The sequence below is a fragment of the Mustela erminea genome, chromosome 10 (assembly GCF_009829155.1).
Source record: "Mustela erminea isolate mMusErm1 chromosome 10, mMusErm1.Pri, whole genome shotgun sequence".
Lineage (NCBI taxonomy): Eukaryota > Metazoa > Chordata > Mammalia > Carnivora > Mustelidae > Mustela > Mustela erminea.
The window spans coordinates 29,123,984-29,147,043 of record NC_045623.1 but is presented as its reverse complement, the minus strand read 5'-3'; the positions used below and the strand labels follow the sequence as shown (position 1 = coordinate 29,147,043).

General features: G+C 37.2%; 1 protein-coding gene across 5 annotated transcripts in view; it reads left to right on the top strand.

Moving 5' to 3' along the window:
- TLCD4 (TLC domain containing 4) overlaps window positions 1-23,060 on the top strand; it is a 102,849-nt gene that overhangs the window by 60,182 nt on the left and 19,607 nt on the right. For all 5 annotated transcript variants that reach the window (XM_032303143.1, XM_032303142.1, XM_032303141.1 and 2 more), the window contains 3 exons: window positions 4,959-5,048; window positions 6,817-6,875; window positions 9,099-9,193. In XM_032303143.1, the coding sequence (XP_032159034.1) occupies window positions 4,959-5,048; window positions 6,817-6,875; window positions 9,099-9,193 (244 nt within the window). The remainder of the gene's footprint in view (window positions 1-4,958; window positions 5,049-6,816; window positions 6,876-9,098; window positions 9,194-23,060) is intronic.

The window sequence follows — 23,060 nt, the reverse complement described above, 5'->3', positions numbered from 1 at the left end:
CCTTAGGAATAAAAGGAAAGTAAGTAGATAGATCTCATACAAGAAAATTATAAAAATTCTTCTCCTGAAAGATGTAAGGAAAAACTGAACTTTCTGGGGAGGCGTGGGAAGGTTAAGGAGACTCCAGCTGACTGCAGAGGAGTCCTGTTTTGTGTTCTCCTCTGAAACGTTTATGATAACAAACATATGCTCTCTGGAAGTGATCACAGAAGTGAATGTTAGCTGGGTCTGTGAGCAGCCTCTATATGGTGTGAGCTGGCTTGGCCAGACTGAGGGCACTTACATGCTACTGGTTAGCACATCTGTATCTCTGTTTTAATGAACTTTTCATTTTAATTCAGAGGCCAACAGAACCCATTTTTTTGTTAAATTAAAAACTGCTTTTTAGATTTTTATTTAAAACAGAAGAAAAATAAATGGAAAACGAATAGTACCTTTAAGGGTATAGAAATCTATGGGAGTTTTAATGAGTTGGCTTGCAAATTTTTTGTGTGTGCAACTCATTAACCTTTCACAGTGTTTCAAACACAAAATGACTCTGGTGACTGCTTCACGTGCTTGTGAACATTTCACCCGGATGTCACCGTGCTTTTGCACACTGCAGTGAATGGGAGCAGCTGTGGATGTATTTTTTTTGTTGTAATTTACTTGAAGTTAATGCTGACTATAAAGTGAATTCAGCAGGTCTCTAAAATTGCTTTAATTATTTTTCATTGCAATTTCCTTTGAGAATTAAGTTCTGCCAAATTCTAAGTATTTATTTGAGAATGGTCCTATCTGACTGGGAACCGAATTGGTTTGCAGGCATGCACTTTTATAACTCAGACTGTGAATAAGACTTCAGTTGTTTCCTTTTGCACCTTACATTGATTTGTCTGGTTCATGCATGCTATAGCTCTTTTTACCCAAAAGTGGGAATTATTTCACCATGTAGTTTTGAAAAATAAGTTTTGTGTTTTTTTGGTCTGAAGAACAGTACTAAGATGTTGTTCACAAGTGGGATACAAACCATCATTTTAAAAAACCCTTTCTCAGGGGCGCCTAGGTGGCTCAGTGGATTAAGCCGCTGCCTTCAGCTCAGGTCATGATCTCAGGATCCTGGGATCGAGTCCCACATTGGGCTCTCTGCTCAGCAGGGAGCCTGCTTCCCTTCCCCTCTCTCTGCCTGCCTCTCTGCCTGCTTGTGATCTCTCTCTGTCAAATAAATAAATAAAATCTTTAAAAAAAAAAAAAACCCTTTCTCAGATGCAGATAGGTAGAAGAGGGAAAGAGAAGGAAGGGGTGAGGAGTGGGATGGGGGACAGATTTTCTGAGAGTAAATTTTGAACTATTTTCATTTCCCTTTCACCATGGTCAAGGTAGGTAAGGGCATTTGAATCTTGGAGAGCAGCAAGCCAGAGGAATAAGGACGGTACAGAGAGATAGAGGCAAGATGAAAATGAAATGGAATGAAATTGAAAAATACTTTGCATTATTCAGTCTTATCACTGCCATTCTGCGGTGCACAGAATCGCTATTTGGGAAACCGAGTTCCTAGCTGAAAAAGGAGTCTGGGATTATAGAAGATTCATTACCCTATTTAAATGGCATTCTCTCTCTCTCTCAAATTTACTCCTGTTGCCACTCCAGCTTGGTTTACATGAGATTTAAGCTGTGAGGTGGAGTATAAAGAAAGAGAAAAGATGGGCTACTTTTTGAGTAAAATACATGTATATGTCTTGAAATCCTGCTTCCAGTCTTGAAACACCCAGATCAACACAACCCACATAATTCTTTTTATTTTTTTTTAAGATTTTATTTATTTATTTGACAGACAGAGATCACAAGTAGCTAGAGAAGCAGGCAGAGGGCAGGGGAGGAAAGCAGGCTCCCTGCCGAGCAGAGAGCCTGATGCGGGGCTCAGTCCCAGGTCCCCGAGATCATGACCTAAGCCGAAGGCAGAGGCTTTAACCCACTAAGCCACCCAGGCGCCCCAACCCATATAATTCTTACTAATAATCACGAAAAAGTCTCTGAATAATGAGTGGTCTAAACCCTACTGCAGAAGAAGTACAGGAGGAAAACCAACTCACCAGAAAATTTACTCCTGAGAGGTGACAGTTTAATTAAGCATAAGTGATAAATTACTGTACTAAATTGTTGCATTTTCAGGAAAAAAAAAACATATTTACAAGTATTATTTATATCTTATAATTAAAAAACATTTTCTTCTATCCATTTGTTTTCCTATGGTATAGAAAGTCCTATTGTGTTAAAATACTCTTAATTTTAAAATCTGCTTCTCTAATTTTTAACTCTTGCCTGTTTGAACTATATTATTTCTATTGGTAATACCCCTACTACATAGGAATGATTAAATCAGTAACTTTAAATTGCTGTTCTACAATGGTCCTTATTTCCATTATCTCCCTGTCTTTTTATTAGCACAAACATTTCTTTTTAACCTTCTTAGAAAAAAAATATTTTCTTTTGGGTAGCATCTTGGTGTTTCATTTTGGACGGTAAGGAATCTACATCTTGCTTTGCCAAGAATCCGATTTTAAAGAATAGACTGTGAAATGTTTACTAAACAGAAGTCTCTGAACATAGAGACTTTTAATGCAGAAGAGTAGGTAAGCACAGGGTATTTGCTTTTCCTGATCCAAGTAAGATTTAACTTTTCTCTCATGAATTATATGCCATTTCCAACAGTTAAGGGCTTGTAAGTCTTCCCATTTACCAGGTAACATTTCAAATACAAAGAGAGTTTGAGGGCTGGGTATCAGGAATAAAAAGTTCTCATTTTTCCAAGGGGAAGCTTTTTGATGTAAGTTTATTAAACACTAAAACAAGTCAGTGAGAGGGCGAGCTTTCTGCTTTCACAGACTTTTTGAATGGCAATAGAAAGCTGGTTGTATGATTATTTAGATGGACTGTCTTACTTGATGTAAAGGAACTTATATCCTTAAACAGCCATGTTTGGAATATAGGTACGTTTGGCATGAAAATTCCAGACTTGTAAACCAGATAAATTGGGGTTAACTATTCACACTTCAAAATGATTCTTTGGTATTGCAAAGTATTCTTTCTCAGTGACTTTTAATTAGTGAGGATCTTTGAGCATTTAAATACTATTTGATTTAATATGATATATCTATTTAGGTCCACATCATCTATTAGATCCAGCATATTGATTTTTCAAGTTACAGTAAGATTTTCTAGTATCAAACTTCATATTGGTTGATATATGTCACTGTTAAAGGTTTGGGATCATATTTTAGACAGAAATTTTTTACATCCTATTAATTTATAAAAAAAATTTTGCTGTTCCTTCTTATCCTTTATTCTAATGAAGAGAAAAGAAATTTCATTACTTGTAAACTTTTTCATTGTGTGAGTAAATATATTATATCCTGTGTACACTTCTTTAAGTAGCATATCAGAGAGCTTGGGTGTTGGTTGAATCCAGTAAATAACTAGCAAGATATGTTCACAGAAACTGATGTTTTCCATCTAAACCTTATTCCTTCTATAAAAGAAAATTCAGCCTGGATCTCGTGAACATTTTGCTTTCACTTGAGTGTTTCTTTTAAAAATAGATTTTCTATACAAATTCATGGTCCTCAATTTTTCTATTTAGAAGTGGTTTCATAATAATGATAAAAAGAGACTAATAATAGCTGCTCTAGCTTTCTTATGGGTTGGTTACAGGAATCAAGTGCAGCAAGCATGTGAATGTGCATTTAACACTGAAATCTCCAAGGCAATACATTTTCATTTCACAATCCATTCAAATTCTGATTCAAGGCTATAGAATTGGTTAAGGTCAGTAGATGTGGAAGATACTCCTCACTGACTGGACCAGGAAACTAATGCTGTGGTGAGGCTGTTAGGGCTGGAACTCGGAGCAGGGTGCTGGTTAGTGGACTTGCCGGTCACAGTCTGTCTATATCAAACGCTGTCAACTGCCTCACCAGATATGCAGGCACCGCTGCTTTGGAATTTTTTTTTTTTTTAAAGATTTTATTTATTTATTTGACAGAGAGAGAACACAAGTAGGCAGAGAGGCAGGCAGAGAGAGAGAGAGAGAGGAGGAAGCAGGCTCCCTGCTGAGCAGAGAGCCCGATGCGGGACTCAACCAACACCCAAGCTCTCTGATATGCTACTTAAAGAAGTGATTCCATAATTTTCTAGCAGAAAATTGTAGACCTGGACATCCTTTTTTTTTTTTTTAATTTTTTCAATTTATTTATTTTCAGAAAAACAGTATTCATTATTTTTTCACCACACCCAGTGCTCCATGCAATCCGTGCCTTCTATAATACCCACCACCTGGTACCCCAACCTCCCACCCCCTGCCACTTCAAACCCCTCAGATTGTTTTTCAGAGTCCATAGTCTCTCATAGTTCACCTCCCCTTCCAATTTACCCCAACTCCCTTCTCCTAACACCCCTTGTCCTCCATGATATTTGTTATGCTCCACAAATAAGCGAAACCATATGATAATTGACTCTCTCTGCTTGACTTATTTCACTCAGCATAATCTCTTCCAGTCCCGTCCATGTTGCTACAAAAGTTGAGTATTCATCCTTTCTGATGGAGGCATAATACTCCATAGTGTATATGGACCACATCTTCCTTATCCATTCGTCCGTTGAAGAGCATCTTGGTTCTTTCCATAGTTTGGCGACCGTGACCATTGCTGCTATAAACATTGGGGTACAGATGGCCCTTCTTTTCACGACATCTGTATCCTTGGGGTAAATACCCAGGGACATCCTTCTTGCTATTAGTTCCAAAGTAAAGTCATAGCCCTTGGATTTCTAAATGATATTTTTGTATTATACTCTTAGATATACTCCATTCCTATATTTAAATGCTTCCAGATTTAACTTCTTCAAAATGTTAAATGTCTTGCCAGAATTACAGTTTATTGCAAAGAATCTAAAATCTTTGTATGTATTTTGTTTCATTTCAGGGTAGGATCTACATGCCATTCTTTGGTGGTTGGGCTTTTCGGCCTATACATTTTGTTTTTTGATGAGGTTGCAAAGGCTGATCCACTCTGGTAAGCTGTTTCTTTCCAATATAGTCCATTTGATTTATGTTTTGATATTAATTATTAATAAGAACATCTCCTACTTCAAAATGGAAAATATATTGATGGTGCATGGTTTATTAAAATGCTTATGTTCAGACATACTTCAGCAAGGTGCATAAAAGGATTTATTTTAGATTTGAATACAAATAATGAAGGCCACTTTGTACTAGTATCCCAATTGTTACCCAGGACAGGGAGAATATGATGATGATGTATATATTTATACTGAGTTAGTGAGTAATACCAAGTTGTCGTAACCACTGTTCAGAGCAAAAATGAGTTAACTGTTGAGTAGGATAGTCAGCTTGGATAATAATCTAAAGACTCAGTCTTGTGTTGAACCCATCATTTGTATAAAAGTATAAAAGGTATAAAAATGAGGATTAAAGATGTCCATGTAAGAGGAAGTTAGTACCACATGAGAAGATTTGAAATACTAATAATAACAATGTTCAGCAATAATAGATAATTTCTAAGATGACTCTTTTTGAAAATTTTAAATGTCATTTCAATGGCAGAGATATTGCAAACTGTATTTCCAGGCCTTATATAAGAAGGCTTAGTTCGGCTTAGTTTGAGAGATAAGGTATGTTTTCAGAAAGCACTGCATAAGGATGTAGTAGATGTGGGCTCTGGAGGATGTGGCACAATGTAATTTTTGACCATTTTTTTTGCAGTAATGCCATTTTGATAAATATGGAATTATGCCCATTAGAATTCTACCAGTATTGGTAAATTTTGGTATTTATCAAATAAATACCAAATTTATTTGGTAGGAATAGGTATTTTTCAAAGTGAATCAATTTAGTGAATTTAATTCCATGATGAGGTTTTTTATGTAATCTACCGAAACCATTTCTAAGTTTTTTCTCCTAATTTTATTGTTATAATGATGGTCAACAGAACCAGTTCTTTTGGGAGATAAATTTTATGACAAAGATTTACTTCACTGGTCTATTTTTGTCCTTATCAGACTTTTACATAGTATGATTTTTGATCTTTTTACATTTTCTTTGGTCCTGCAGTTTATTCCAGGTTCTGTTTTCCTGGGTCATATTTGCAGATCAAAATTTCTAAAGAAGATAGGACTTCTGCTAAACCTTCCCATTTGCAGTCTAGCTGTTATCAGATTAATTTTGTGTTCATTTCACCAGTAGTTTACATTATAAACCAGATATTTGTTTTTTGGAGTAAAGACAGTTATTAGGGCAAATTGTAGGGACTTGATATTGTATACATGTTGAAACCGCAGGTTTAAACTGTCCTGTTCCTGCCATTTTCCAGTTATATGACAATAGACAGATCTCTCTAGTCATCAGTAAAGTGATACTCACCAGTATATTGCTTCAAGATCAGGGGCAGGCTGGATGATTTCTTGAGTATTTGAATCTCTGATTTAGAAAAAGGAATAAAAACAAAAACAAAACGAGCTCGTCTGGAAATCTATTTGAATCTTTTCACAAATAAATCCTTTGAGAACACATTTATAAAATGTTATCTTTTGGTAAAATTATTTATATAAACTTTTAGCTAATATAAGAAATTATGATTATTTGTGTAGTTAGAAGTATATCAAGCTATCCCAGGGTGTGGTACAAATGACAATTTACTGTTCAAGAATCTATAGAAATCATTTTAATTATGTTTCTCAATAGAAAAAAAAAATGTAGCTGTCATCTGTAACCCATGTGCTAAAAAAAGGGAATCTTTTTTTTTTTTTTTTAAATATTTATAGGGGTGATTCATCGCTTGTGAAAGTGAATATCTCTATTGCTACAGGCTACCTCATTTCTGGTATGTGATATGTTGGCCACTGTCTGTTTCTTTTTACAGTTCTCATGGGATTTTACAAAGAATACATAGTCTGTGCTTTCAGTTTATTTATTTGTGAAGTCACTTGTAGGACCCATAAGAGGAAGATTTATCTGCTGTGATGATAGAACATGAAACATTTTTCCTGTTGGCTGTCTGGTTCTCTTTGATGGTAGAACAGCAGAGTGGGGCCTCAGTAAGGCCTGATTTTTTTTTTTTTTTACTAGCAATGGTCCATTTTTTGCCCTGAACGGTCTCTCAGGTGGAATTCCTGGGAAGTTAATGAGGTTTAAGCATCAAGATTTCTCTCACTTGCAAGGGCCCTTGAAATGGGTTCCTGTGCTTGCCGTTTTATATTGTTTGGGGGAAGTTCGCAAAGGGAAACTGTTTGAGCCATAATCAGTTAAGATCATGGACTCTTTCTACTCCATGTTTCTCTCTGTCATATTTCTCCTCCTGTGGGATGGGGTTGAAATAGCCTTTTATACTATGAGATAAAGGGGAAATTAAGTGAGAATATACGATTTGAACTTTTTGAAGAGACATTCTAGACCATCTCTGTAAGGCAAGAGAAAAATAACAGACGATTTGGACATTTTATATAGGGAACCCTATTTTATAATTTTCAAATTCAATAGATAACTGCAAAATCCAAATAAAAATAATGGGATATGAAACCAAAGTGATAAAGATGAATGATGGACTCAATAGAAAATTTTCTGCTATCAAGAAGTGAATTTGTAACAAAAGATTAAATTATACCAAAACACAGTAATTCATTAGGAGGAGGAAATAAATTTTGAATTAAAATAATGAATAGGTGATTAGATTATCTAATGGCCCATTTACAAGAAGGGTGAATCGTGTGAATACACTGGAAAAAGATTTGCTTGTTTGGTACAAAATGCTGTCGTGCACAAGGATGACACACAATTTATAGTACAGTTTCCATAGTGTAGTGGTTATCACGTTCGCCTAACACAATTTATACTACACCTCACAGACCGCTTCATGAACATTGTCTGTTCAGAGAGTAGTGACCACTCAGAAAGTCTTGTATGAAAGAAGCTTGATAAAGGTTTCCCCAAATAAGATAATAATCTGAAGCACTTAAAAATAAGAATTATGAACTGAAACTGACTTTTCTAAACCAAGCTGAATGAAGAGTGAATTCTCTTTATTCTCTCTATGGAAAATATTACAAGGTCATTATCATAAAAATTGGTGACCAGTGTATGGCCAAAATACGTTGGGAAAATGTATCTAGAGAGGTTTGTCATGCAGTCAGTTACTAATAGTGTTATATTTTCTTGATTTCCACTGTACTTGATTTGTACTATTTGTTTTCTCCATAAAATTTGGTAATCTGATTACTTTTTTAAATAAATAGTCACATCTAGTTTTATATCAGCAGTTTTCTTTTTTTTATATATACAAGAAGGTTCTCATATAAGCTCCAATCCCATAAAACCTGCATCCTCTCTTGGTTTCCACCCATGATAGCCATTTACCTCCATGTCTAACTTTCACATTTAGCCATTTGGTAAAGAACATAGTTGTGTTAACATTTTGAGAAGATTGTTTTGTTAAACATTCTGTTTTGTTAAGGGAAAACTATTTTCTGAATCATGGTGTTTATATTCGGGATCTTTTAAGGAGAAATTGAGACCTTGACCTCTTGCTTTGCATATCTTTTTAATAGTTTTAGTTCTTGTTTTTGTTTTTATTGCTATTTTGAATTAATATTTAATCATATCCCTTGTTAATTTTTAAATACTGTTTGTTGGATTTGTGTTATAAATAAGTTGGCCATTTTGTACCCTTTCTGCAACCATCTTATCTGTGTGAATTGTTGTAGTCACAAACATCAGTAATTTCAGCCTATTTAAAAGTTATTTGTATTCAATAACATTTCCATTTTATTTAACCCTGGTAAGTTATTAATTTGTACTTTCAACGAATATATTACCTTTGTGGTGGGCACTGTGCTGGATTCCCACACGTGGTCCTCACCCTGCGGAGGTCACAGTCGTGTGGGAGCAGATACCTTACAATAAGGTGGTAACGGGACTAGCAAAGCATGAGCAAAGTGCAGTGGGCTCAGTATTGCCTGTGAGAGGCTGTTAAGGGGGAAAGTTAGATACACTTGAAAAACAGTCCAGCCTTCTTCCTATGTAATATCTCACTTATTTTTCCTTCTTTCAGATTTGTTGATTCTCATTTTGTATTGGAAAGTGATTGGTGACAAATATTTTATAATTCACCATTGTGCAGCGCTGTATGCATACTACTTTGTACTGGTGAGTGCCAGGATTTACGGTAGCCTGACAAGTAGACAAGGTTGGGAGTGATGACTTAGGGGTGAACAGAAATCGAAACCTACAGTCCCCAGTTTATAAAGACCAACTCCAGAGGCATTCAGGGATCACTGTGGTGATGTGTTATCTTGTTTATTAACAAAAAATAATGATGTGTGTTTGTGTTAGTGTTCTGTTTGGATTCATAAAATTTAAGGTAGATGACCTCGATTTTTTAAATTTTCACTTAGAACCTTTAGGATCGTGTAGCTATTGATATCTGCCTGTCTTCCTAGGTGCATTTATGACTTTCTTTTCTGTTTAATTCTCATCCAGTTACATGTACATATGTAATTACATTTAAGTAGGCTGGAGCAGTGGGAGAGTCTTGCTCAGAGACTTCAGAATTCCAAGACTGAGCTCATAGAGTGTACTCACAGCAAATCTCAGGCAGTAATGCATAGTAAGTTTTACATCAACAATTATTTTTCTACACTATATATTTGTAAATTAGCAATTTTATATCCTTTGTGTGTGGGTTAAGTTTCTCCACATTCAGTTGTTTTTCAACCTAGATATGCCAACAAGGCTCAAGTCGATATTTGGAAATAATAGACATATGTAAACTAGAATAATAAATCTTTTTTTGTTTTAGACAGAAAGAGAGAGAGAGTGTGTGCATGTGTACTTGCACACAAGAGAGAGAGAGCAGGGGAGAGGGGCAGAGGGGGAGGGAGAAAGAGAATCTTAAGCAGGCTCCACGCTCAGCAAAGAGCCCAGCATGAGGCTCAGTCTCAGAACCCTGAGACCATGACCTGAGCTGAAATCAGGAGTCAGCCACTTAATCAACTGAGCCACCCAGGTGTCCCTAGAATAATACAAATTTTATGTAATAGCGATGGTATGCCATTCCATGTTTTCTTCTTTTTAAAACTTAAATATAACCACTGGCTTTTTTTTTTTTTTCTTATTTGGTATGACTAAAATCCTTACATTATTAGACATCTGTGACTATTTGGAGGGTTTTTAAAAAATTAATATAAATGTGTATTAATAGTGATCTTCCACTTTTCTTTATGTTGATCCACACACAGATAGCTGGTGAAGATGTCAATTTGGCATTATTTCTGCAAGAATTAGATATATCAGAATATCTCTCTTTATCACCCATTGAAGTCATAAATTAATATAAATGTACTCAAAAACTATGCTTGTTTTCATGCTATAAATAAGTGATTATGTATATCCAAAATGTATCCTTAATCACTTTATTTTTCCTCAACCAATAGGCTATTTTTACTGGCATTTCCTACTATTTGTCTTCTTTTTAGATTTTAATAGATTATAGGTAGTTATAAAATATAGACTTTTACCTTTTACAGGTCTTAAATTTTTGGTGTATAAGCACTTTTTTCCTAAACACTTGCTTAAAAAACATGAAAGCTGACTAACAAAATACTGATTAAGTCTGGGAAGAATGTGTGGGTGCCCACGTGAGTTTAATATCATGCTTCAGTGTAGAAGAATGTTCTCTGAATATGCGTCACAAATAACCATTCTGTTGTGAAAAGAATACAAGCTGATGAAAGATAACAGGTCACTTACGTGCATTTGGAAATGTGAATAGGATGAGCTGCTGTTCTCCCTCGACCCCTGAATTTCAGGCTTGGCAAAGGGCTGGCTGTGCGTGGTTTGGTAGGCTGAGTATTTACTTATGTGGGATGAATATTGTTTTCTCTTTGGACTTTTATGTCTTTATTTAAAAAAAAATTAAAGTGCAAAGAAATTAACTCTTGACTTATTGATAAGAAAATCAAGTGCTGTGTTTTCTAGGAATGATTGCTTTTTTTGTGTCTTCCTATGTTCTATTGTATGAAATAAATGAATGGTATGTGGTAAATTTATCTGTTTAAAGTGAATCTCTTCAGAGGAAAACAGGAAAAAAATTAGAAAATAAATAAATGCTTATAGATGTAGTGAACCTTTGTCCTTTATGGATTTTACATTTCTGTTTAACTATAGAAAAACTTCTGTTGTTCCATGCAGTGAATTCCCAGGTCGTCTTGTGCAATTTACGTAAGGCTAACAAAATAACAACAACAACAAGTACCACTACTACTACTATTTTGTATAAACTTTTATGAATTTCTTCACTTATGTTATGAGAAGTGGTATTTGGAAAGCATTTTGACCTGATAAGTATGCAACTATTTAAGTGTTTGTATAACTTCTTTTCTTAAAATATTTGCTTTTTTTTCTTTTCTCTCTTTTTCTTTTTTAACTTTATTTATTTAAATTGTCTCTCCCTCTCCAAGTGTGGGGCTTGAACTCACAACCCTGAGATCAAGAGTCTCTTGCTCTTCTGACTGAGACAGCCAGACACCCAAAAAGATTGTCTAATTGTAACTAAAACTTAAAATGAAAACTAGAGACAAGTTATCTGTAGGTTTTAATTGTATGCTCTACTAAATGGTTGAAAAGTAAGATCCTTTTAAATTTAGGTTATTAAATAGGTTATATAACGTCTTGATCACTATTCTTGTAGCTCTCTCTAGTATATTTAGTGGAGTCTTAAAATTCTCTGGTGGAGTAATTTAGAGCTTAAGGAATCTTCTCTGGTGTCTATATAGAAAGGTAAAAACCCTACAAATTTTTTCCTAGAATTCACTTTTCCCTCCTCAGTGAGGATACTAATTATTAGGGTAAATGTGACAGGATGATTTCTTATTATAAGGGACATGAATATAATTATGCTCTGATGCCCTGTTTTTAAGGATAAGCCACTGTCTTTTGTACTCTTGATCTCTTTGGTAGCCTTCATTTTTTTCTGTTTCTTGAGGATCACCCACATTCCCCAACCAGAAAAAAGAGTATACTTGGAAAACTTTTAAATTTGAAAAGAAGACCACTCCTAAACCTATTTTCCCCAGCTCTTCTGCATTATTCAGCTACCCTGGAATCTAATCATTAAATCATGCAGCAGCAATTTAGGAAGAAAATTTGGTTTCCAGGGCTGTCAGTGCATTTATTAAAGGGAATTAGCTGCAATGTGATACCTTGAGGGTAAGAATTTGTTTCTTGTTTAATGTTATACCCCAGTGTCCACATTTGAAAAACATTTTGCAAGTAAGTATATATGAAGTTGTATTGAAAAATGAAAGACTTGTATATGAAACATGGAAAGCTGTAATGTACATGAGAACATGAGAATTAGAAAAATACTGGTCTTAGCTTTAGTCTAAAGAAGAATTTCCACACCAGTACCATGAAACAAATGCCGTAACTCACTAACAGTTTATCATTAACTGTGTTAAACGGTTCAAATGTTTCAAGATGACTTGAATAGTGTTGCCTGTACTCAGTTACATATAAATAATGTATTTCCTCTTTTTCTCCAATTAGAATAGTCTTAAAGAAAAATTTAGGTAACTATCATAGCTGTTAGAGCAACATTTCAAAAGATAATAAAATTTCAAAAGTTAACACTTTTGTTGACTGGGGAAGTATTAAAATAGCCACCTACTGTAGCTTACTAATGAAGACTCAGTAGTAAGGTCTGTGTTATTTCTGTTTCCCACTAAATTTACATATAATAAAACATGTTAACTATTTAAATAAAAAAATTTTTTTAAATCTGGGATAACATGTTAACCTTTTTTCTACTGAAATAAAAGATTGTCAGCTTTTCTCATATTGTAATGAGCAACAGATGGGCAGAAGTCAGTCTTAGAAATTTTTATTAATATTTGTATAGTTTACTTATTCAAAATCTGCATGCAACCATAGTTATACAATTAGCTTATAACTCTTACTACTAAATGAGGGATTAGTTGTGGTAAAAATGTTAAGTGGCCATTTAAAAAAATATGTTATATACCTCTGTGCATATATGTGAAGACCTGTATGTATAATATATTGTGTTTGGATTTTTGGAATTTGCTTTAATATTTGCTTTTTATTATAGAATATCTGATGTGACCATTCCCCCTACTTCATGAACATAACCACGCTCCTTAAGACCTTCCTCTGTTTGGGTTTAGGAGGAGCTCAGGGCTGGCTCTTCTCTCCTTACCCTGTGGTTGCTGCTTCATGGTCTTTGTGGGCACAGAACATTTCCTCAGATTTGCTTCGTTGAATTATCTTAGAACTGTCTCCCTTCCTCTCTTTAACCTGGCTTGGTTTTTGAACCCTGTTTCCTTTCAGTACCAGAAAAGGAAACAGTTCATATATTGGACTTATGTGTGATGATAAAATAGATGTCAGCCATGTCTGCTCAAGTCAGTATTTTGTTCTGAATTACATTTTATAAAAAACAATCTTATCATATGAGCCTCCTTATATGATATGCTGAAATAGTCAAATCCATGGACACAGACAAGGATAGTTACAAGGGGCTGGGTGCAGGGGGTCAAGTTACTGTTGAATGGGTGAGAGTTTCAGTTTGGGGATATGAAAAATTTTGGAGACTTAAACACTTAAAAGTAGTTAAATGGGTAAATTTTATGTTATGTATATTTTACCACAGTAAAAAAAATGTTTTTATTTCAAAATTTTTTAATTTTTTAAGTGTGTGTGGGTGTGTGTGTGTGTGTTTGGTTTTTTGTTTTTTAACAAGCCTATCAATTTTTTTTTTTTTTAAACAAGCCTATCAAATGACTGCAACAAGGCTAGGAAGGAGAACTAATAATACGCTGGATGATATATTACATTTTTAAGCTGGAGCAATAGGCAGAAAAAAAATACATGGAACCTTACAGTGATAATGTTAGGTTTTGCATTTAGGTGTGACAGTGTGTAAGAAGGGAGGAATGACCCAGAGGTGATAAATGACCAGAACTTCAGTTGTACCAATAGCACGTCACATCTGCTTTAAAAGAAAGCTGATTTCAAATTTAGACTCTATTAGGGGAGGCAGAGCATCCAATTCAAACAAAAACGACAGTTTTCCTGGTTAGACCACACCCAAGCTCATTATCTGGTGTCTGGGACCTGGTTTATGCCGGTGGTGGGGGAGGGGCTGCCAGTTAACAGTGGAGATTAGATTAGGAAGCTATTGACCTGTGGCAATTGAAGGACCCAGAGAGGTCAGCCTGCAAAGGATAAATTGTAGGATGTGATAGTTTTGAAATACCCTTGGGCCTGTGAGAGGACTGTTAAGTGAAAGAAGAGTAGACTCATTCAGGATTAATTCAGGTGTTTGAACTGGGAGCTCTGGGGACAGTAAAAGAGAGGTAGGTCAGACTTCTCTTTTGCAGAAGAGACATCCCCAGTAAATAAGATGATTCTAGCAATGGTGTTTTAAAATAGTTCTACCATAAGATATCTTCAATCAGATAGACTTGAAAATAGATATAGTAAGTAGAAACATTGGGTAGGAATTTACACTAAAGTATCTTTGAAGTTTTATTTTGATATTCTGTGATTCATCTGTTTTGTTAAAATGATTTGATTTGGTTCTATTACTGGGGAGCTAGTGGGCAAGTAAGAAATAGCTAATTTATGTCACCAAGTTCTTAAGTAACCCTGGATGAAAGGGGTAAAAACAGTGGGCCTGCAAATCCATTTGCTTCTTGGAAGAAAGGAGGGCAGGTGACTCAGGTCTAATCTTGTTCAGCAGGACTTCTGCGAAAACAGAGTACTGACATCTGTTAGGAGGAAGAGACCTTAACTCTGAAATGCCTTGAAGATGTCCCTGGCTGAGGATGATATGGTAATGTAGGGCACCTGGGCTGCTCTGTGGGTTAAGGGTCTGCCTTTGGCTCAAGTCAGGATTCTAGGGTCCTGAGATTGAGTCCCGCACCTGGCTCTCTGCTTAGCTGGAAGTCTGCTTTTGCCCCTCACTCTCCCTCTAGGTTCTCTCTCTCTTCTCAAATAAATAAGTATTAAAATATTTAAAAGAAGAGATTATATGGTATTGTACACCTGGGAGCTGTGAGGCCTGCCTCCTTGGAGAATGTCATGTCAGCTGTACAGCTTTCTGGGGGTAGAGGACAGAGATGTTTTATAAGTTGAACTCTCACTACTGGGTAGAGAACTTTATGAACCTTCATTTCTTCTGGGCCAGAGCTGCCTGTTCAACACAGGGAGGATCTGGCTTGCCAACTGCCTTTGATGCCCCCACCTCTCTCTGTGTCCTCTGAATTATTTGATGGCCTCTATTCTTGGAACATTTAGTAAAGCTTAATACTAGATAAGATCATGGTTTCATATGAGTCTGATTTGACAATCCAGTCCTCTCTGTTAGCTCAGACCTTCCATTGTCTTGTAAGTAAATAATCAAAAGCCTTGAATGATTAAAGTTCAGCAAATAGTTTTTAAATAGAGAATGGATTTTGTTCCCAAATCTCACTTTTAGATTGATGGTACTCTGAAAAGGGTTTCCATGGAAATGTGTTAAGGCTCCAGGGCAGTGTGATAACCTATGAAAATGCACCTCATTATTGCTATTGCCGAACACAGCCACATTTTTACACCAGTGTCCAGTTGGGGATGCCCAAAACGCCTCTCCAGCCCTAGTGGTGGAATCGGGAGCCCACCTGGCCCCAGGCAGTTGATGGCACAGTATATAAAACCATGCTAACAGTAGCAGGGGTGTGATAATTTTAGTTATCCTTCTCCCTTACCTTCTAAAGCCCTAACCCTAACTACTTTCAGCTGAAGAAAACAAAATTTCCCGTGGTAAGAAAATCCAGATTTTCAAAATCACTGGCTAAAAGGAGAATTTTCTTTTAAAGCTCCGGAAGGGATCAGACAAATCCTGTTTTTGTTTTCCCTCACAGAGTTGTGTGGAGGCCAAGAAAAGTATGAGTTTTACTGTAGGCAAAGCTTCTCAAAAATAGATGGTAGAGGACGTGGAAACCCCATACTGGCCAGAAGTGAGTTGTGAGTTTTGTCATAATTCACTAACAGTAAAGTGTCAAGATTTGTAATTCATTTGTCTAAAAATATTAGACTTAAACCTCTCATCTCTCCCTTTAATAACATCTGTCTCATTTGTAGTGTAATAGGTTATCTTGAGTGGGGGAGGGGGTCAAGTAATGAAGAATTACATGTAACCCAAAGCTTATCTAATGGTTACCTATGTCCCCAGAAGTACATGCCACATTTAATGGTGTCACAGGTGTGCTGGGTTAAACAGGTAGCCAGTCGTTGATGTACAGAAGCAGAAAATAGAGAAGCGAGATGACTGAACCCCTGTATGGCTTTGAACTAAGGAGCTCTGGGAGGTAGGGGATGAGGATATGATAGAACCTGTGGGATTCTGTTAGGTAGCTAAGAGTTTAGCATAGGAAACTAACAAAAAATTCAAAGAGTACATCACCCCCCCCCCCCGATAAATCAGTGATGCTGTAGGAATTTAGGAACTGGAAAGATGGGTGTGTTAATTTCTATTAATTTTTTTGTCTGAATATGGATCTTTGTAAATAAATTCTGAGTTTGTTGAAACACAATGCTTAGTAAGTATAATGTTTTCTAGGTCTGATTCTTTGGAGCTAACTATTGACAGTACTTGATGTATATTCTTAGCACCACACTCTAGCCAGCTGAGCTAACTGGCCATTTTTACTTAATGTATATTCTTGTAGTGAATATCATTTGTGCATAAATTTTCTTACATGTATTTATGATTTTTTTGAATTTTCCAAGAAAGCTTTTGCAAAAAAAAAAAAAAAATTATGTTTAGATCGGCAGCAAAAAGTGGGGGGAGAGCTTCCAAGGTCAGAAGACATGAGGAAAATCACTGAGAAGAGGTCAGATCTTCAGGGGAGGTAGTAAGGACTCAAGTTTTCAGGGTATGGGGTCTGTGTGTGCCTGGTAGCGGTTGTACATTTGGATGAGTAAGATGGAGTCACCTGACAGAATGAACATTCCAACTCACCAGCCTTGCATTTTTTCCCACAGAATTGCTTGTAGGACATTTAGCCAAACAAACAAACAAAAAAACCCCCCACAAAAACAAACAAACAAAACTTGATGCAGTTGACATATTAGGAAGGTAAAGCTGATGATGATATTTAGAAAAAATACGGCACGGGGGAGGATGTGTTGTAGGAGGTTATCAGGGTGAAATACAGGTGATAGATTATGAAGAATTTAATTTTGGTGCTTATGATGGTGGTCCTATTAATGAAGAAGAAAAATCTCAAGGCTGTTTTATAATTAGTAGAGCATGGTGGCTAATTTGGATTTCAGGGAATGAAGGGAATGAAGAGGACAAAATGACCCAGAGCACTAGAGGAGTGTGATACTATGGAAGGAAATGGGAGACACTGGGTAGAAAGATAACTTGGAGATGCTCTGAGGTTTGTAGCAATAGCATGGCTGTTCCAGGGGCCCATATGCCATTAGAAGTACGTTTATCTTGTGGAGGCATTGTGGTCAAGGGCAGGGTCAGGGACGGGGGGAAAAAGGAGTATCCTCTACAAGAGGCAAAGGAGAACCTCAGAAGGGTAGAAAAAGAACCACAAGCACATATTTAGAAAACAGTGGTTAAGGCCCTGTATAACAACATTGTGATTTTAAAGATTTTATTTATTTATTTGAGAGGGAGAGAATGAGAGAGAGAGCACAGGAGGGGGAAAGTCAGAGGGAGAAGCAGACTCGCTGCTGAGCAGGGAGCCCAATGCCAGACTCCATCCCAGGACTCCAGGATCATGACCCGAGCCGAAGGCCGTCGCTTAACCAACTGAGCCACCCACGTGCCCACAACATTGTAGTTTTAAAAGCTGTGAAAAATAATATATAAACGGAGGCCATTTGAAAAAACTAATTAGACAGGCCATTCATTTTTTATTGGAGGATTAGAAAACATTGACAAGCAAAAAGAAAAAATGTCCCAGTCCCTCAGCCCAGAGATAACTATTTATGTTTACTTAATTACCATTTACACTGAAAAGTGTATTTCTGCATTTTTCCTATGTGTGAATGCATAAGTCAAAAATATCATTCTGTGTATAACTATATATTACAAAAATGGGATCAAAACTAAAATTTAGAACTTGTTTTACATATTGAAGTATTACATACAACAAAATAACTCTGGGGACACCTGGGTGGCTCAGTCAGTTAAGCCTCTGCTTTCGGCTCATGTCACGATCCGGGGTTCCTGGGATCGAGTCCTGCATCCGGCTCCTTGCTCGACGGGGAGCCTGCTTCTCTCTCCGCCTCTGCCTACCACTCTGCCTGCATATGCACTTGCTCTCTCTCTCTCTCTCTGACAAATAAATAAGTAAATAAAATCTTTAGAAAAAAATAACTCTGGTAATCTTGGGTCAGAAAGCAAGGAATCTATCAACGTGTCAGAACAACGCAGTAACCAATATGAAGGTTGTCCCATTGGCTAAAAATGTGGCATTCTGATCATCAGTTAGAATAACTACTGTGACCATTGAAACCCATTGACTCAATGAGTTCTTAATGATATAAAAAACAAAAAGCAAAAAAACCCACAAAGAAAGCAGGGCAGTTCTTGTGTGGGGTCTCTCACGTGGGGGCTGTTCGGTAGAAATTGGGACTGCAGCCCCCTAAAGGCTCAACCGGGTTGAAGGGGCTCATCCCTATAGCTGGCAGTGGATGCTGGCTCTCTGCGGGGCCCTCGGCAGGGTTGCTGCCTACAACGCCCATATGTGGCCCCTCCGTGTGCCATGCATGGGCTTCTCAGGAAGAAGCGGCAAGGCTTCTCATGACCTCGCTTCAGAAGGACCCAGAATGTCACTTCCACTGTATTCTGGTGGTCAGGTGAGCTTCCTAGGGCAGCCTAGATTCAAGGGGCGGAAAATAAAAGCCCACCTCTTGACGTGAGGAGCGTTGTGCACATACAGGGAGGGAAGGAATTGGTGCACGCCGTCTTCAGAGACTGTCACTCACATCTTATTTGTCAATGTTAGAGAGCATTTATTCTTGCTATGACTTAAGAATTTGACGCTCACACTTCTATCTCCTTTCCCTCCTTTCTTTCACTGTTGCTAAAGGAGTTTTGGTTTCTGTCTCACTTCCTCTGAAAACTTATTTCTGGTTCTGTAGCACCTCTTGATACTTTTTAAGGTGAAGGTATTAGTGTTCCTGTTCTTCCTTTTGTGTCTCTAATCCGTACTTCTCCTCTCAGTTTCTGTCACTTGGACTTTTGTCTTGCCGAGATTTTAAACTGTTTACCTTTTATTCCATAATCACATTAAGTTTTCTTTTCTATCTAGTTGATCCTACACAGAGAAAGTGAGTAACACGTTTTTGACGATTAAAACCGTTCACTGCACAAGCACGATTTTATTTCCTGTCTAATTTTTGCTTAGAGTTTCTGATGACCCCCTTTTTTCTAGCAACATTTGCCTTTATCATTTAACATTTAACATTTGAGTTGTTCCATATTCTGGAGGATAGCACTGCATCTCTGTGGTCGTCTTTTCCAGCCCTTGGAGCCCTCCTCCAGTCCCCACTGCAGTCTGAACAGATTGCTCTCTAGGTCTGCTGCCCAGTGTCCTGGGCTTCCTGCCATGACTTTCCTGGTGTGGGGCCACTGTTTCCTGGATTCCGTGTCTGTCTTTCTTGGTTCACTCACTCATTGTGCTGCAGCATAACCTCAAATGATTTTCTAAGGAAGAGTAGGAAGGAGGTAAATTCTCCAAGTCTTTTGTAAATTCTGAAAATGTTTTCATTCTCAGGCCATCTGGTTGGATCATTATCTCTTTTGATGGCATGTGGATATATAATCATATTTAACCAATTCCCTATTGTTATGTGTTTGTTCTGAGTTTCACCATTATGTATAAATCGAGTGAACGGCCTTGTATCTTTTCATATTTGTCCCACACGTGATTATTTTCAAAGAATAATTCTGTAGAGTGGAAATCTTGGGCAAGCGGTATGTACATTTTGAAGTATGTTGACATGTTCTGCTAAAATTATCTTTGGAAAGGTTACCCTGTGCCTTCAGAAAGATGTGTGTGCATGTGTGACTTAACTGGTTACTGGGTAGAGATTATTGTGTGCAAATGGTTCTTTTCACCAACAGATTGGTTGGTTTTTCTTGTTCTCTTCACTTTCATTTTCTGAAGACTGGCAGTTAATGAGGCTCAGGAACTCTGAAGAGGGGAGACCAGAATTTTCTGAGCAAATTGGAAAGAAGATAGATATGTACTGTCTTTAAATATTTGAAGGGTTGTCATGTGAAGAAGAGATTTTGGATTGCCAGGATCAGAGAAGTAGGACTGGCAGGTGGAAGTCAGAGAAGGTGCAGTGTCGTTCTGGAACTTTTGAAGAGCAATCCCAAGATAGCTCCCAAAGCAGCTTTAGGAGATGCTGCACTTCTCACTGTGGAGCTGTCCAGGATGAAGGGCAAATGGGAAGAGCTTTGATAGATGGGATTAAACGATCTGTGGGTAATAGAAGTGGGCCATCTTCAGAGGCCGTTTCAAACCTACTACATTATGATGGTAATGAACATAAAGTTGTCATGAAAAGAGTGAAGTTTGCATTGGGTGAAGTATGGTTGTGAGTTAGAAAGTTGGTATAACCTATTCTGTAAATAAAACAGTTCACCCTTAGAAGAATTTCTTTTCCCTTTGAAATTGGATTTTTTTTTCTGTAACAGTTAGAAAGTAACATTAACCACTTTTTGAGGAGTGATGTGTTGACATAATTTATGTTTTATAGTGCAATGGCAATAGTGAGTCCCCATTTAGTCCTCACTAACTGTGATGGTGACGTGTCGTTCTTCTCACCTCTTCCTCATCATTTCCGGCTGGGCCCTTCGTCCTGTGAATTCACCCAAATATCAGTGAGCTGAAGACTACCACATAGACAGGAAGGGATAGGCCCTTTTAGGACTTGTCCTGAAGCTTAATTAGTCTTTCTAATCATGATATGAAAAAGTACTAGGTTCAATTTCACCTTTAACTACAATTTTTTCCCCCACTTTTGGAGTGTCTTTTCAGTTTTCATCTTGGCTGCCATTACTACATACCTCATCTTACTCTCACATCAGTTCTATCATAAAGATGGTATTACGCCCATTTGACAAATAGAGAAACTGAATCACTCAAGATCACTGGAGAGAGCTAGGGTTCAAATCCTGGCCTCCATGCCACAGGCTCATGATCATTTACTGACTATCCTTGCCTCCTCAGACTTAAGTGCTTAATTATTATAATGAATCTCCCAAATAGAATAAGGTTTTGAAAGATTCTAACAGTCAGCCAGCCAAGAAATATTTATGGAAATTCTGCCATCAGCATCGGGATATAGTGGTAATAATCAAAGGGCATTCTTAGGCACTTCCATCTATCAGTTAATTCTAAGCCTGTCATTCCACTGTTCCAGAAAATGGGGAAGATGAGGATGTTGGCGGCAGTAGCCACACAGTCCCAACAGCACCTCTATTAAAAAGCATTCACCATATTTATAGAGATCTGGAAATGGGGTTAGAGAAATTCAGTAACAGCCACAAGGTCATGCAGTTAATAATCAGCTTCTTAGTTTGCTGGCGTACTCATTCGTAACATGCTTCTTCTTCTTCTTCTTTTTAAAGATTTTATTTATTAATTTGACAGAGAGAGATCACAGTAGGCAGAGCAGTAGGCAGAGAGGCAGGGGAGGGAAGCAGGCTCCCTGCTGAGCAGAGAGCCCAGTGTAGGGCTCAATCCCAGGACCCTGAGACCATGACCTGAGCTGAAGGCTGAGGCTTAACCCACCAAACCACCCGGGCACCCCTCATAACCTGCTTCTTGCTGTTTTCCTTCTGATCCATAGCTATTCTCAGGCAGGTCTCAAATTCTCCTACCTCTTTTTTAATTGAAGTATGGTTGACATACAGTATCCTATTGGTTTCAGGCTTATATCATCATGATTTTTTTAAAATTTTTTTTTTATAATTCTTTTTTTAAAGATTTTTAAATTTATTTTATTTGACAGACAGAGATTACAAGTAGGCAGAGAGGCAGGCAGAGAAAGAGAGAGAGAGGAGGAAGCAGGCTCCCTGCTGAGCAGAGAGCCTGATGCGGGACTCGATCCCAGGACCCTGAGATCATGACCTGAGCCGAAGGCAGCGGCTTAACCCACTGAGCCACCCAGGCGCCCTATCATCATGATTTTATATTTTTATACAATACCAAATGATCTCCATGTTAAGTCTGGTATCATCTATCACCATACAAAGTTATTACAGTATTATTGGCTCTATTCCCCTTGTTGTAATGTACATCACATCTTTATGACTTATTTTATAACCAGAAGTTTGTACCTCTTCACTCCCTTCACCCATTTTGCCACCTGCCCTGTCGCTCACCAATACCCATTTCCTCTGGCAACCATCAGTTTAGTTTGCTCTTTGTATCTATGGGTCTGTTTCTGTTCTGTTTTGCTTGTCCATTTGTTTTGTTTTTTAGATTCCACATATAAGTGAAATCATATGGTATTCATCTTTCTCTGACTTCTTTAACTTAGCATGAAACTGTCTAGGTCCAGTCTATCCATGTTCTCACATATGGCAAGATTTCTTTTCTTTTTATGGTGGAGTGATATTCCATTGTGTATCTGTATGCCACTTCTTTAGCCATTCATCTGTCGATGGACACTTAGGTTGCTTCCAATTCCCGGCTGTTGTAAATAATGCTCCAGTGAACATAGGGGTGCATGATTCTCTCCGAATGGGTGTTCTTGTTTTTTGTTTTTGTTTTTGTTTTTGTTTTTTTCAAGTAAATACCAAGAAGTGGAATTGCAGGATAATATGGTAGTTCTATTTTTAATTTTTTTGAGGAAATTCCATATTGTTTTCCACAGTGGCTGCATCAGTTTGCATTCCCACCAAGAGTGCATGAAGGTTCCCTTTCTCCATACCCTTACAAACACTTCCTTTTTTTAATCTTTGATACTAGCC